Source organism: Arvicola amphibius, chromosome 2 (assembly GCF_903992535.2).
Source record: "Arvicola amphibius chromosome 2, mArvAmp1.2, whole genome shotgun sequence".
NCBI lineage: Eukaryota > Metazoa > Chordata > Mammalia > Rodentia > Cricetidae > Arvicola > Arvicola amphibius.
The window spans coordinates 117,480,331-117,496,245 of NC_052048.2; the positions used below are offsets into that span (position 1 = coordinate 117,480,331).

General features: G+C 41.6%; 1 protein-coding gene across 1 annotated transcript in view; it reads right to left on the minus strand.

The window, feature by feature from the left end:
* The window catches only part of Plekhh2 (pleckstrin homology, MyTH4 and FERM domain containing H2), a 108,031-nt gene extending 92,906 nt beyond the window's left edge, over positions 1-15,125 (minus strand). The window contains 2 exon segments of the mRNA XM_038319033.1: positions 5,911-6,040; positions 15,033-15,125. Of these exon segments, the coding sequence (XP_038174961.1) occupies positions 5,911-6,033 (123 nt within the window). The 5' untranslated portion in view covers positions 6,034-6,040; positions 15,033-15,125.
* Positions 15,126-15,915: the final 790 nt, after the last annotated feature.

Genomic DNA, 15,915 nt, shown 5'->3' on the forward strand with positions numbered 1-15,915 from the left:
GAAACCCTATCTCAAAAAAGCAAACCAAGCATACAGAAACTCAGGAATACGTTTGGTATTTGGTATTAATCTGTAATTACCTTCAAGTCTTCCTGCAATTAACGAATATAATCTATCCACAGAGATACAAGAAAGGCTAGGGATTTAGCTCTCTGGCAGAGCTCCTGACTAACAGTATAAGGCCCTCCACGCAACAGGGGAGAAGAACAGGGAAGATGGGAGAAGGCAGCAGCGGGTCATCTCTTTGCACCAAACATTCTATTAGTTACATCATGACAAATCTGGAAGGCGCATGATTCAATGGCAGCTCTGCCACTTGTTACCTGTGTAATAAAAGAGAACACACCAATAGTTCATTCTAAACCCTAAGATTACAATCCATAGCTTAGAGGCATTGACAATTACCCCCACAGAGTTCCTATGGGGTTTAAAGTAGTTTTAAGCCATAGTTTTCAAACCTTGGGAACCGCAGTTAACACTTGAAGCTGACTGTTTGTGTGCCACAGCCAATAAAACAAAGCTAAGAACCAGAACTGTTCCAGGAGAAAGTTGGCCACAGTTTCTGGCAAAGAGCTAAAGAAACAAATTAGTGTTCTCTCAAGAATCTTCAGCCTCGGGGCTGCACCCATGCAGGGAAAAAAGTATGGAGAACTATGGGGAGAAGCTGAGTATACTGATCTCAAAACAAAGCCAAAGCTGTAGGTGGGACCTGACTTGTCTCAGGAATGCAATGTTTGACTCAATCTGGCACTTACCCATAATGCAATCGGGCTTGCTTTGAAAAATATGTACTGTTACATACATGATCATCACTGCAAACATACATACAACTAACACACAGTGATGTAGGTCTCTGCTACATGATGGAAGAGAAGACAGAAGACAGAGGAAACAACACGGAGTGACAGACAAATTACTGTGGGCTTAAATGTTGGCTTCTTTTGGTATGAACTCATACAGGTTAAAAAACTTTTTGTACCTAATTATTCCCCTGTGCCAACATAGATAATATCAGTAACTAATATTAGTACCTACCTCATAAAATGATTGGGAAGAATAAATATATAAATTATTTTGGATACAAACTGGCCATATTAAGTATCAGTTTCCTAATTCGTTAAACGGAGACAAAATTTATAACTTCATGAGTTGTTAGATGAATTTAGTACATTATACCTATAAAATATTTAACACATGATAATTTCATAAATATCTGGCAGTTTCATTAAACTATAAGTAGATACCAAAGATTTTTTTTGGTTTTTCGAGACAGGGTTTCGCTGTAGTTTTAGAGCCTGTCCTGGAACTAGCTCTTGTAGACCAGGCTGGCCTCGAACTCAGAGATCGGCCTGCCTCTGCCTCCCGAGTGCTGGGATTAAAGGCGTGTGCCACCACCGCCCAGCACCAAAGATATTTTTTAAAGATGAGAAAAGTACTTCACAATGGAATGTAACAAAGAACACTGTGAAAGTCTTTACTCTCATTTCAGTGTTGAGCATATTTACTAGGAAACCATGAGTAATTGGCACACACAGTCATTTCCCAACATGTAAAATACATCTGAATGACTCCATCTCTTAGCTCTTCCAAAGACCTAAATCCATCTTGAGATTTTCAGGCAATATGGATGGACCTAGAAAACATCATATTGAGTGAGGTAACCCAGACCCAGAAAGACAAATATTATATGTACTCACTCGTACGTGGCTTTTAGACATAAAGCAAAGAAAAACCAGCCTACAAACCACAACCCCGGAGAACCTAGACAACAAAGACAGACATACATGCATCTGATCTACATGGAAAATAGAAAAAGACAAGATCTCCTGAGTAAATTGGGAGCATGGGGACCTTGGGGGAGGGTAGAAGGGGAGGTAAATGAAGGGAGGATGCTATGATCTGCTGGCCTGGTTTGTCACCTGGGTACCCTGTCCCTTTAAGAGACAAACCCACCGTCTCCCAACCCCTCCTCTTCCACTGAGGCAAGCTGATCTCATGCTTCTTCCTGCCGTACTCTCTGTCTGTCTGTCTGTCTCCTCCCCCCTCCTTCTTTCTTTGTGCATCTTTCTCTTCTTCCTCCTTCTCCCCTTTACCTATTACCCCCTCTCCTTCCCTCCTTCCTTCCCTCCCTCCCTCTCTCTAGACCTCTCTCTCAACCTCTCTTACTTCTTCCTCCTTCTCCCTTTCTCCCTTTCCTCCCCCCCCATAACCCACTAAATAAACTATATACCCAAACTCTCTGCATGGCATATCTTTCTGTCTCTCATCCTCTGTGCGGTCTCCCACCCACCAAGGTGACCAGCCAAGGCCTCAGGGGACTGACTCACTGAGGCACTGGGAAATTACTGAGGCCTCTGGCCACCCATTGCTACCTCTAGTGGGACCTTGTGGGACCAGCCTCCCCCTCTTTTATCTTTAAAAAAGAGTAACTGAGGGGAGTAGAGAAAAATATATAGCTCAATAAAAGCAACTTAAAAAAATAAAAGTTCAAAGACGAAAAAATTAAAATAGTAATAAATAATTAGACTAGAAAAAGGAGAAAAAGAAGAAACCACAGCAATTTTTAACTAATGCTCCTTTTTATATTCATTCACTGAAAAACAGTAAATATAATAGTATACATATAATAATCAAAAAAGCAAAGACAACAATTGGGAAGTGTCCACGCAGGTTGTCACAAGAAAATAACTGATAAAGCTACATAAAAATCAGTGTCTCAGTGGTTGGGGGTCATAGAAAATATTAGATAAATCACCTTTCAACATGAGAAATGACTTTTATATTGAAACGAGAAAAAATAACACCCCATGAATGACAATTATCTTTGAGTTAAGCTTCCCTTAGCTATAGCCATTCAGACTGGAATCTTCTCAAGCTTTAATTCTTATCCTCAAGCTAAGCAATAGAACTTACTATTGAGGACTCATTCCTGAGAGCCTGGCCTGGGTCATCCGTGACGCAGTCTGAGCTGGGTCACTCTACTACTCCACCTAAAAGAAGCTAAGGATGAGATATACAAAGGCTCAAACAAAATGATGTCTTACTGGATACTTCTAAGGGATTCCTGGCCAACAGGAAAGAAAGATGCAAGGCTTTTATGGAGAAGTGACACATGTACCCGTTTCTATCCCAAAAGAAGGTGAACTAGAGTTTAAAACAACACCTGTAAATTCTTCTTGTCCTTCACCAGGGATATCAATCATGCATCTGTCCAGATAACATTATCTAGAAATATGAGAACCACATGTTGACTTTAAATTCTCTAGAACACAAAATAAAAAACAAGAAGAATTACATAATATTGCTCATTTAACTCAATATTCAAAATACTTTTGACATGCTCTCTTAGTTGGAGTTTCCCCTGCTTCGAGGAAACACCAGAACTGAAAAGCAAGTTGGGGAGAAAATGGTTCATTTGGCTTACACTTCCACATTGCTGTTCATCACTGAAGGAAGTTAGGATAAAAACTCAAGTAAGGCAGGATCCTTGTTAGCAAACAGCCTTGACAAAAATACCTCTTACCAGGGTAGGGACAGTGAGATTTAGAAATATAGTAAAGAATACGAAGACACACTTAAAAATAATAAAACAAAAAACATATAGAATAGTACCGGGAGGGTGTTCCAGGGAATACTGAAATCGCATGCGTGTTTAATTTCCAGTGGTTTTAAATACCCCTGGCCCCAAAAGGTAGGAGTAAGACAAAAAACTGCATTAACATGATACAAAGAAATGAACGGACCAGTTGAAGGCCGCGGGCTACATCCATAGCTAAGCACTCTATTGCTAGAACAAAACAAGTCACGTTCATACCCTAGACCAAAACACTCTGTAGGCAAACCACTCCCTGGGTGGAATTCAATTAAAGGAACTGGAACTTAGTTGGATCCTTAGACTTCTTTCAAGTAGAAACATATCTACTTCTCTATTCCTGAAATACAAGGCTATTAGCCACACCTGTTGACAATAACCTTGCCAAAGCAGAACTTTCTGGTCCAAATCTAGGTGGGACCTTGGTTTGAGGTAAAAACACAATAACATGGAAGGAATAAAGGTAAATTCCAATTCTCTGACCTTTGGTCATTGTGGAAATAGGCTCACACTTTTGGGCCTCCACAGATCCTGGAGGCAGGAGCTGATGCAGAGGCCACTGAGGGAAATTGCTTACTAGCTCTGCCTCCCCTGGCTTGCTCAGCCTGCTTTCTTTCTTTTCTCTTTTCTTTTCTTTTCTTTTCTTTTCTTTTCTTTTCTTTCCTTCCTTCCTTCTTTCTTTCTCTTTCGTCAGTTTGTTCTTTCTCTTCTTTCTTTCTTTCTTTCTTTCTTTCTTTCTTTCTTTCTTTCTGTTTTTTTTTAAACATTACTTGGCCCATTAGCTCTAACTTCTTTATAAAACCCAGCATCAGCAGCCTACAAATGGCATCACCTACCATAGGCTGCCCCGCCCCATCACTAATTGAGAAAATGCCTTCCAGCTGGATATCAAGGAGGCATTTCCTCAATTTAGGCTTCTTCCTCTCTGATAACTCTAGCTTGTCAAGTTGACACACAAAACCAGCCAGTACACACAGTCAATATAATACTCATTGCTGAACTGTTTTCTTTTCTTAGGAAATTTTTGATCCCCCACAGTGTATTGTATATTCGCAACATACTTCAGTTTGAACTAGCCTAACTGAAATGTTCCATAGTCACACATGGCACATAGGTATCTGTGCTGATCTGTCATTGTCAGCTTGAAATAACCTAGACACATCTGAGATAGGGAATCTGATCATCTGATCGAGGAAATGTCTCCATCAGATTGGCCTGTGGTCATGTCTGTGGGGGCATTTCCATGCTCTTTGATTAATGTGGGAGCCGAAGGTAACTGTGGGCAGTGCCATCCTGGGCAGGTAGTCCTGGGAAATATAAGCAAGGTAGCTGAACATGAGGCTGAAAGCAAACCAGTGTGGCATTCTTCTATGGTTCTTGCCTCGGCTCCAGCTTGAGTTCCTTCCCTGACTTCCTTCAGTGATAGACTGTGATCCTGACACATAAGTCAAATAAACCCTTTCCTCCCCAAGTTGTGTTTTGGTCATGTTATTCATTATAGCATTAGAAAGGAAACTAATAGGGTATCATATCAGATGGAAAAGTCTAGAATCCAAGTTCCCAGGATTCAGAGATGTGGGATGTTTGTTTACAGAGGTAACTGTGATATAGATATATAGATATAGATATAGATATAGATATGTGTGTGTGTGTGTATACATGATTTCTGTGATAAAATTATAATTACAATACAAGAACTAGGAATAGAAGACTATGACTATACTGAATTCAACTCTAGCCCAAATGATAATTTTGGAACATAAAATTAGTAGAAATTCCTACTAAGCAGGTGCATACTTTCAAATATATTATGTATTTTACTATCAGTAGACAGTTTTCTTCTATTATTACTTTAAAATTATTTTTTGTTTGTTTTGCTTTCTTGAGACAGGGTCTTGTCATGTAGCTCAGGCTAGCCTTAAGCTTATGAGCCTCTTGCCTAAATGCTAGGCTTACAAGCTAGTGGCACCATACCTGGCTTAAAATTATATCCTTCTACAGAAAGCGGACCAAAATGCTATTAAATTCCTTTAATAAGTCAAACAAATTATAGCTTTCTCTCTGTAATGAATGAACTCTGTATTCATCAAACATGCAATATTTACAAATTCCACTAGTACTCACAAATAAGTGTTTTGTTTTGTTTGTGCCATATTTGGTAAAAGTATATGTCAAATGTAGCTTCAAATACTTCATAAAAGTTAACTATATTCATTATTTTTAAAATGCTTGACTCCCAGGAGTAATGAGATTATTTATATATATATGAAACAGGGCCCAGCAACTGACAGTAACAAAAGTTGAGGGGAGGAGCTTACTTTTTCTGCTAAGAGCTCTCGGATCTTGCTTGCTTGGACTCGAAATTTCATGAGCTGAGACTCCAGAGCTACGCATCGTTCTTTCCAATCTACTGGCCCTTCTGATTCAGAGAGCTCTGCCATGTTTCTTCTAAAAAAGAAAGAAAGCAAACAGTCAAACAACACACACACATTAGCACTGAAGATAATACAAGAAATGACTCAATGTTCAATTGAATGCCATCCACAGATAAGTTTTAAATTCTAAGATAAGGCCAGCACTTGCTAGAGTTTGTAGAACTTAATGGCAGACAAGAAGCCAGGGCTAGAAGTCACACCTGGATGCTTAATTTTCTGACTCAGTTTACCTATGCTAAAAGAAGGAGGATGTTAACAAGCACAAGCTTTATGGACATATGAGGGATAGATGAAATAATCCTGCTGCCAATAGAACTCTGAACTATGCAATAGCACAGCCTAGACAGATGGATATTTTTAATTCTTCCCAATTGGTAGGACTTTAAAAGCCTATCACTCATAATTCACACTTTCAAATATGCAGATGTGCCACCATGTGTTGGTAATATGACAAGATAACCTATGGAAATATCGTATCTGTGCTAAAGATACGCACAAAAATAATCACTTGGTACCATTTGGATTCGTCTGGGTGCAGGCTAAGTTTCTCAAGCCAGAAAGCCTCTGGCTAATTTAACCAGCGAAGTTATTAGAAGCCTGACAAGCATATTTTCATTTGGGGTAAGAAGAGAAAATAGATAAATATGAAATTTGATGTCATCTACAACTTAGTAAATCTGGACTCAGTGTTTTTTAGGATATTAACTGCCCTTTTGAAAGAGGTTAACAGCAGGGGGAAGCGTCCCTGGAGGGAAGGCAGCTCCAGGCTAGGGAGTCTGACTTGCAAGTCTACGGGGCTACTTGATTTCAGAAGCATGGTCACTTCTGGCTCTGAGATTCATGAAAATAGGTTTAAATGTCTGTTAATGTGCTGTTGGCCTAATTGTATTTCTGAGTGATCTTTTCTATGAATTGATGAAATCAGTGTTAGGAATGGATTTTCAGAAGGAACCAAGGCCCAGTGGAGGAGAAACACAAGATGATAAATTCTCAGAATTCTGAAGATTCAGTGGTTGAAGTGCATAATAGTATTCTTTTGTTTTCGAAAAGAAAAAAAAAATAAGACAAAATGTCCCCCCCAAATTTACTGTAATATATCCCATTTCTTAAACATATGCCAATTTTTTAAAAACTGCATGATAGAAGCTTCCTCTATAATCCTAGCAGTTAGCAGGTTGAGGCAGTAAGGTTAGGGTACATTCAAGGCCCTCCTGGACTACACAGAAGGCCCAGGTTCCAGGTAAGTCAAGACTACATAGTTAGACCATCTCAAAAGAAAACAGACAACCAAACAAAAACTGTGCGAGCTACTAAAGACTCACTTTTCCTTAAACACAAAAATAAGTGATTTATGCTTAAGACACTTTTCCCTTTAATACTGGAATTATCACTCCATAATTAGAAACAAACAAATAGAAAAGAATTGTTCTACAAAGGCAGCAATTTTTTTGTTACACTCGCCCCTAATCACTGCAAATCTTTCAGACACCCCTATATCCTGGCCATAGACAGCAGAAACATCACTGAAGAGCTGGCAAGAATTCTCCTATTTTTTAAAAATAAACCTTCTTTATTTTTGTAATATTAAAACATGCCTGATGATGGATATTTTTAATTTAATTTTTTATTGATTTTGTTGAGGTCTACATTTTTCTCTGCTCCACTCCCTCCCTCTCCCTCCCTTTCAACCCTCTCCCAAGGTCCCCATGCTCTCAATTTACTCAGGAGATCTTGTCTTTTTCTACTTCCCATGTAGATTAGATCCATGTATGTCTCTCTTAGGGTCCTCTTTGTTGTCTAGGTTCTCTGGGATTGTGGTTTGTAGGCTGGTTTTCTTTGCTTTATGTCTAAAATCCACTTATGAGTGAGTACATATGATATTTGTCTTTCTGGGTCTAGGTTTCCTCACTCAAAATGATGTTTTCTAGATCTATCCATTTGCCTGCAAATTTCAAGATGTCATTATTTTTTTTCTGCTGTGTAGTACTCTACTGTGTAAATTTCCCTTATCCATTCAAGAATTCACCTATTTTTATAGAATCCTGACCCTACTTATTTCTGGGTTTTGTTGTTGTTGTTGCTTTTTTTAATATTACTTTTGTGAACATTTTCATTTACTATTTTAATGTCTCACCTTGATCACAAACTTCAGCGTTCTACTGTTACTTCACCTAACTATTAGCTGTAGAGGGGCTATAGGGAAAGATAATAGATGTAATATTTTTAAATTTTTAAAAACTAATAAAATAGACATTCTTAATTCTTTTTGTTGTTGCTGTTTTGTTTTTGTTGTTTTCTAGAGCCAGGGTTTCTCTGTGTAGCCCAGCTGTCCTGGAGCTTGCACTGTAGATCAGGCTGCCTTGAACTCACAGAGATCCACCTACCTCTACCTCCTGAGTACTAGGATTAAAGGCAAGCACCACTACTGCCTACTGACATTCTTAATTCTTAAACCATTGAAACAACTATGCAGAAAAATAGAGACATTGTTCTACCTCAAGCAATATAATCTCTTTCATCTCAGGTAAATTTTCCTCTATAGTTAAAATAACATTTATGTACCAGTGTATAAGGTATTTGTCTTGGTCACCTTGATTTGCTGGGATCTGAACTCTGTACATGGTAGTCAAGTGCTTTATACCAATAACTTATATTCCTAGCCTGTAGTTTTAAAAATAGCATAAATAGTACATAAATGCTCTCTAACAAATGAAAATAAGCCAAGGCAATGTGTCATACGAATAGAATAAAAGACAAAAAAAAAAGATCATCTCAACAACAACACAGAAACAAAATCTAACATCTCTTCATAAGAAAGGCATTCAATGCATCAGCAAGGGAAAGGAAGTCCTTCACCCTTGGGAAGGGACGGCTCCAAAAGCCGGCAGCCGGGAACATACACACTCAGGCTTCCCCCTAAACCAACAAGAGACAAAGCTGCCTGCTCTCGCTACTCTTGCTCTACACTAGGAGATGTAGCCAAGGCAAAAATAAAATAGCAAGTTTCTAGATTTAAAAAGGAATCAAAACAATTTGCAAAGGATGTGATCATGTACATAGAAAATTCTAAAAAAGTGCACACATGCACACATGCACACATGCACTCACACGCGATCTATTAGAACTAGTAAGATTTCAAGAAACAACATCAATATGAAAAAATCAAGTTCTATACACCAGCAAAGAAAAACCCTAAAGTAAATAAAATATTCATGAGAGCAAGACAATGAATAAAACACTTAGGAATAAGCTTACACCATTTACAAAACAAGGATTTGTACTTTGAAAACTAGACACGCTCAAGAAAGACACCAAGCCTAAGTCAGTGAAGAAATGGCAGATTCATGGGCTACAATCTGTTCAGACGGCAAAACTTGCAAATGGGCAAGCAATGCAATAACTGTGAATATTCCAACTGATTTTTTTTTGCCAGAAATTGGTAAGTTGATCCTAAAATTCACCTAGAAAGTTTAAGGGACCAAGGATAACTAGACAATCTTGAAAAGTCTAAGGTGTCACATACTCAACCTTCAAGCTCACTACAAAGCCACAGTGCCCAAGATGAGTGAAGAAAAGTATCAGCAGATAAAGTTGGGCCCAGAAATAGAAGCTCATGCTGACAATGAATTCATTTTTAACAAGAGTACCAAGACCATTCAACATGGAAGGTAATAGTACCTTCAACAAACGCTGTGATACCACTAGATAACCATATTCAGTAGAATGAGTTTACTCCCCACCCTCATCCCAGATACACAAATTAGCAGAAGATGTATCAAAGCTCTAAAAATCAGAAAACATATAAATAAAACCTCATCAAAATTTAAGAATTAAGAGCCTGGAAGGCAGTGGTTCTCAACCTTCCTAATACTATGACCCTTTATTAATACAGTTCCTCATGTTGTGTTAACCCCCACACACACCATAAAATTATCTCGTTGCTTCCTCATAACTGTAATTTTGCTACTGTTATGAATCATAATGTAAATATCTGATATTCAGGATATCTGGTATGTGACCATCAGAGGGGTCACAACCCACAGGTTGAGAACCATTGCTCTTAGGGCACTCTGAGGAACTTTGTAAAAGCCTACAAAAGAGCAGGAAAAGATTTGAAAGTCAAGTATTTGATGAGAGACTTGTGTCCAGGATAAATAAATGATTCAAGCAACTCAATCACTAAAAAAAAAATACCTGCCAGGTTTGAGGAAGTGCCACACCCAGGAGGAAGAGGCAGGAGGATCTCTGTGAGTTTGAGGCCAGCCTAGTCTACAAAGTGAGTTCCAGGACAGCCAGTGCTACACACTGAGACCTTGTCTTGAGAACAAAACAAAAAAGAACAATCTAATTTAGAATGAAGGCAAAATTAGTTACCGAGAAGACGGCTTACTGGGCAAAGAGTTTGCTATATAACCAGGAAAACCTGATTCAACCCTCAAACGAGAAAATGTTTCCTTCAGATTGTCTGTAGGCAAGTCCGTTAAGGTATTTTCTGGACAGATGATTGACAAGGGTGGGCCCAAGCCATGGGGTTGGGGTCCTGAGCTGTATAAGAAACCAGGCTGAGCAAGCCATGAGGAGCAAGCTGAAGAAGCAGAATTCTTCAATGGCCTTTGCCTCAGTCCTGCCTCCAAGCTCCTGCCTTGGGTTCCTGCCCTGACTTCCCTCAATGATAGAATGCGTGATCTGAGCGCTGCAGGCTGAAATAAACCCTTGTCTCTCCAAATTGCTTTTGACGGTGGTGCTTCATCACAGCAACAGAAGCAGACCCCCAACTAAGACAAAGATTTGTACTGGAGCATGGACTATTGCTACGGCCCATCTGGTCATGTGTTTTAAGGACTGTGGAAGGAGTTCGGAACTTTAGGCTGGAAAAGCTACTGAGCCCTCAGAGCCCAGGGACCTGTTCTAGGGGGCATGGAGGACGAGAATGCTAAGAGTAGGAAGGCCAATGGAGGCCAGGCTTGTGAAGTTCCACGAGGAAGCCTGAGAGCACCTTAAAGACTCCATTGGGGTCATTCAATACTTTGGAGTAAGAATCTGGGCAGCTGGGGCTGAAGAATCAGTTGTGGTTAAGAAGATACCACAACCACTAAACCGAAACCTTTGCTTTATTTGGACAATCAGTGAGGGTTAGCTGAAGCTGAGAAATCATCAGTGGTTAAGAGAGCAGCACACCAAAACTTTATGGGAATATTTCCTCAGGGCAACACACTGAAGCTGTGGCGCAGAGAAGGCCAAGGCTGCATCTCAACTTGGTAATGTGTAAAACGTCACCCAGGCAGTACTAGTTCTTGAAGGCTTGGAGGGGTCATGGCGAGCAGCTGACCCGTGCACAGTGAGAGTTCAGGAGAAGTCGCTGTTGAAGGTGCAGCCCTAGTTGCAGTAGAAGCCGGAAGTGTTCGTGGAGACAAGCTGAGGCTTGGCACCATGCAGCAGGGTTGGAGTCCCTGAAGAGAGCCTAGGCTATTGGTGGAGCTACAGTCCACGTTGCAACAGAATATTGAAGATACCAGTACTCAGGGGCAACCACCAAGGAACAGCAGCAGCTGCGGAGTGGAGCTGGCCTCAAGCCAGGAGACCTGCTTCCTGTGCTATGAATGACTACTGAAGCCCTTTGGAGGACAGAAGGTCTTTAACAGCTGGACTTTAGTTTTGTTTGAGTGGAGTGTCACTATGCTCTTGTTCTTTCCTCTGGGAGTAAGAAAGTATATGTTTTCTTTTCTTTCTTTTTTTTTTTTTACAGGTACCCACAGTTAAATTACTTCGGATTTTTTTTTTTTTTTGGAGAGACTTTGAATATTCGAAAGAGATTTTGAAATTTTAAATGTTTACATTTTAAAGACTGCGGGACTTTTAAAAGTTGGTATGTTTTATATTGTCATATTAATATTAAGGTGGCATCTAGGGGACAACAAGAAAGGAAAGGTTATCATTCAAAAGTGATGTGTTAGCCGGGCGGTGGTGGCGCACGCCTTTAATCCCAGCACTCGGGAGGCAGAGGCAGGCGGATCTCTGTGAGTTCGAGGCCAGCCTGGTCTACAAGAGCTAGTTCCAGGACAGGCTCTAAAAAAAGCTGCAGAGAAACCCTGTCTTGAAAAACCAAAAAAAAAAAAAAAAAAAAAAGTGATGTGTTTTATGTCAAGGTGATATGGTGTCAATTGGGTTTTTTTTGTTTGTTTGTTTGGTTGGTTGGTTGGTTTTGGTTTTGTCAAGTTGACAGATGCTAGAGTTATCTGGAAAGTCAAGCAGGACAAATGCCTCCATCCAGACAGCCTGTAGGTAAGTCTGTAGGGCATTGTCTTATTAACGGCTGACATAAGCAAGAGAGGAGAGGTGACAGTTTAATAGTGATGTGGTTTAGTCAGCTTGACAGAAACCTGTGTGTCACCTCTGGACAGTTCCTGAATTGTATAAGAAAGCAGGCTGAGCACAGCTTGAGGAGAAAGCCAGAAGGCGGCGCTCAACATGGTTTCTGCTTTAGTTCTTGCCCCCCAGGTTCCTGCCCTGCTTGAGTTCCTGTCCAGATTTATGTTGATGATGAACTATTAACTGTAATCTGAAATAAACCCTTTCCTCCCCAAATTGTTTTTGGTCATGATAATTATCACAAAAATAGAAAGCTAACTATTATAAAGACACAAACACATATACACACGTACGCACATGAACACACTCGAAAACACTCACATGTGCATGTGCTCCTGCACATGTGTGCATACACACACACACACACACACAATAAGAATAGACACTCTCCAAAGAAAAATACATAAATGGTCAATAAAAACACAAAAAGTTCTCAGCCTCGTTAACTACAAGAAAAAGAAATCAAAAAGTGAAAAATCAAAATCATGATGACATTCCACTTCAGCCCAAATAGTATATAAATGAATATAAATGAAAAGGAACGCGGACAAACAAGGATTGATGAGAGCGTGCAGATGTGGAAATCCTGCTACAAAAATGTCACAACTGCTTTGTAACTACGCAAACAGTTCCGCAGCTGTTTAAAGTTAACCTATGGTCCACAACTCCAGGTCACATATCCTAGGAAATGTCCAGAACAGTTAATCCAAAAGGAAGGAGAACAGGTCAATGGTTGCCTAGGACCGCAAGGGGTGGCTATGGAGACTGACTATTAAGAGGCGTAGAGATTTTTAGGGGTGGAGGTGAAGAAAATATTCTAGAATTAGATAAGGGTGATAAATGCACAACCTTGCAAATATACCCAAATTCCCTGAGCTATATATACATTTTCAAAAGGTCAATTTTATGGTTTGTGAATTGTATCTCAATTAAAAAGTTGGCATACAAACAAATTAAGGAAAGAGTGGATATATATTAAGACCACTGTTGCAGATTCAACTATTCATTATGATTAGTTATACTTGCCAGGAATCTCACCAATAACTCAAATAATAGAGAAGTAACTGTTAACCTCAACTATGAAAAGTATGGTACATATCTCTTACCTAGAACTTTGCTACGAAAATTAAATAAAAAAATTAAAAGTTGAATACATCTATGCTTCTTTAGTTGTAGTGGTTATACGTAGAAAAGCTTTAAGATTATCAAAAATGAAAAAAAAGATTATCAAAAATGCATTTGACATCTTCAGTCCCCAATAATTATCATAATAAAAGAAACTGAAAACTGAGGATTGGTTTTGTGGTGGCCCGAGGTCTAGATACATGATCTCCTTGTCACTCTGTGACCCTGTAACTAGGTAGAAGACATCTGTAATACAAAGGAACCACCTTGAGTAGCTACAAATGCTAATTCTGAAGTTTCCTTGTCCGTGGTGACAGAAGTGGACAGCTTTGGGGACTGTAATCCACTTCTGAAAATGCCCTATTTAAGTTTTGAATGCTAAGGGGATCTACCTCCTCTGCAGGGGGCAGGAAAAAGTGGAGGTCTTCCAAAGACCTCCAGCGACTTTGGAAATATTTACTGACACAAAATAAACTGTTTACAGTTGTGGAGTGAATGCTCTTTTCTCTGAATCGCTGACTTCCTGTTTCTTTTCCAAGTCCTAAAAAAGGAGGGGGACGTTAAAAGAAGAGGGAGAGAGATGGGGATGGAAGAAGGGAGACTCTACTACCGAGCTCACGCTGATGAAATCTGGATGAACTCGTAAACTCCTCATAATTTCTAGAAACAGTTTGAGCAGTGAGCTGTGTCATCCCCACCCCCTACCCCCAATGCAGAAAAGCTGTCTTTCTTAACTAGACTGAAGCACGCCTTGTTTAAAGAACTTTACCACCACCTATCCCGACTTGAGCCACGCCTGCCTGTTGGCGGCACTGCCCAGAACAGCCTGCTCCTTGCTCCACACTCCTCGGGGACACACGCACAGCCCTGAGGTCCAGGCTTGCAAACACAGGAACTTTCACAAAGAAACCAGTGACCAGCAGGTAGCCCGGCACGAGAGGGTTTTTGCAAAGCAAAATGTCTCAACTTCTCGTGGGGTTGGGGGCTGGGAGAGGGGCTTAAATTCAGGGTATGTCACCTTAGAACACTGGCGTCGGGCAGTCGAACAAGTGAAGGTGTTAAAAATGAAAAGCTGGAGAACTTTGGTCTTGGTGTTCCTTCACTGCCCCGCTCTCCAGAAGCGCAGGCCGAACTGCGGCATAGTCGATGGGACCCACGGAGCGCGGGGACGCGGGGCTGCCCCGCAGCCGCCCGCCCGACGACCCCCGCGGTGCCATAAGCCCGGGCCCGGCTTTTCTACGAGAACGTCACAGGAGCCCGGGGTACGTAGTGCCGCCCCCAGCCGGCTTGAGCTGGCTACTCGGGACCCCAGCCGAGCCGGGTCGCACGGCATCCTGCGTTGCACCCCCCCCCACACACACACACACCCCGCCGCTCCGCAGGTCCCGCCGCCCCCTCCTCGCCGGCGACCCAGGACGGGGTGGTCCCCGGCGTGAGGGATCCCCGAAGCTAGGTCTCCGAGGGCAGGGTCCCCGAGGCCACCAGATTACGCGCCCTGCCCACCTGCCTACCTCTGTAGCGGCGCCCGATGTCCCTCCCGGCTTCGCCTGCTACCCGACTCGGCCGGCTCCCCGGCTCTCAGCCCGCGCCGGCCACACTCGGAGCCCCGAGCGGCCCGTACGGGGCCGCCTCCTCCGAGATTGGCGGCCGGAGTAGCTAATCGGAGGCCGGAGCCGACCACCTGGCGTCACTGGAGGAGGTGTTTATAAATGTGGCTCCTCCCGGTGCCCCTCAGAGTAAGGAGGTCTAACCCGAGAGGTGTTCCCACTGCCTTCTCCACACCTAGACTTCAAGGCCTGTTGTAGCCATTAGTCACCTCTTTCCCATTCCCTTTGCCTCGATTGTACCTGTGTACCACGTCTTGTCTTCGGGTCTCTGTGCCTGAAATCTCCTTGCCAATTCTTCATCTTTCTAACAAGAGACTAGTGTAAGTATGCAATTTGCCAAAGGCCTTTGTTGTCTTCCTGATGCTTAAGTAGTCAAGAGCAGATTCCGTGTGCAGCCTGCAAAGCCCCCCTCCTACTTGGGCAAGTTTAGTTTTCACAGCTGCTCTTCGCACCTCTGGTGACTGTGGTGTCCCTGTTCTGAAGACTCCAGCTGGGAACTCTGACATGGTGTTTCCTCTCCCTCCTTTAAACGTTCTGTCTGTCCTCTCAGAAGGTGCCTGTCGCCCCGCACAGCAAAAGTCTCTGCTCTTGTTTTTGTCCTCAGCACGTTCAGGTTTGCCGCTCTTGACACGAACACATTTTCCTGACTTTCCCCTGTTGCAACAGCCTGCGGGCTTTTGAAAGCGAAAGATCTGTGTTCTTTCTTGCTTCCTTCTCATCATATCCCACATAGCGTATTGCATTAGTGCATAAATGATACATCTGGTTGGATTTCACCTCCTAAGCT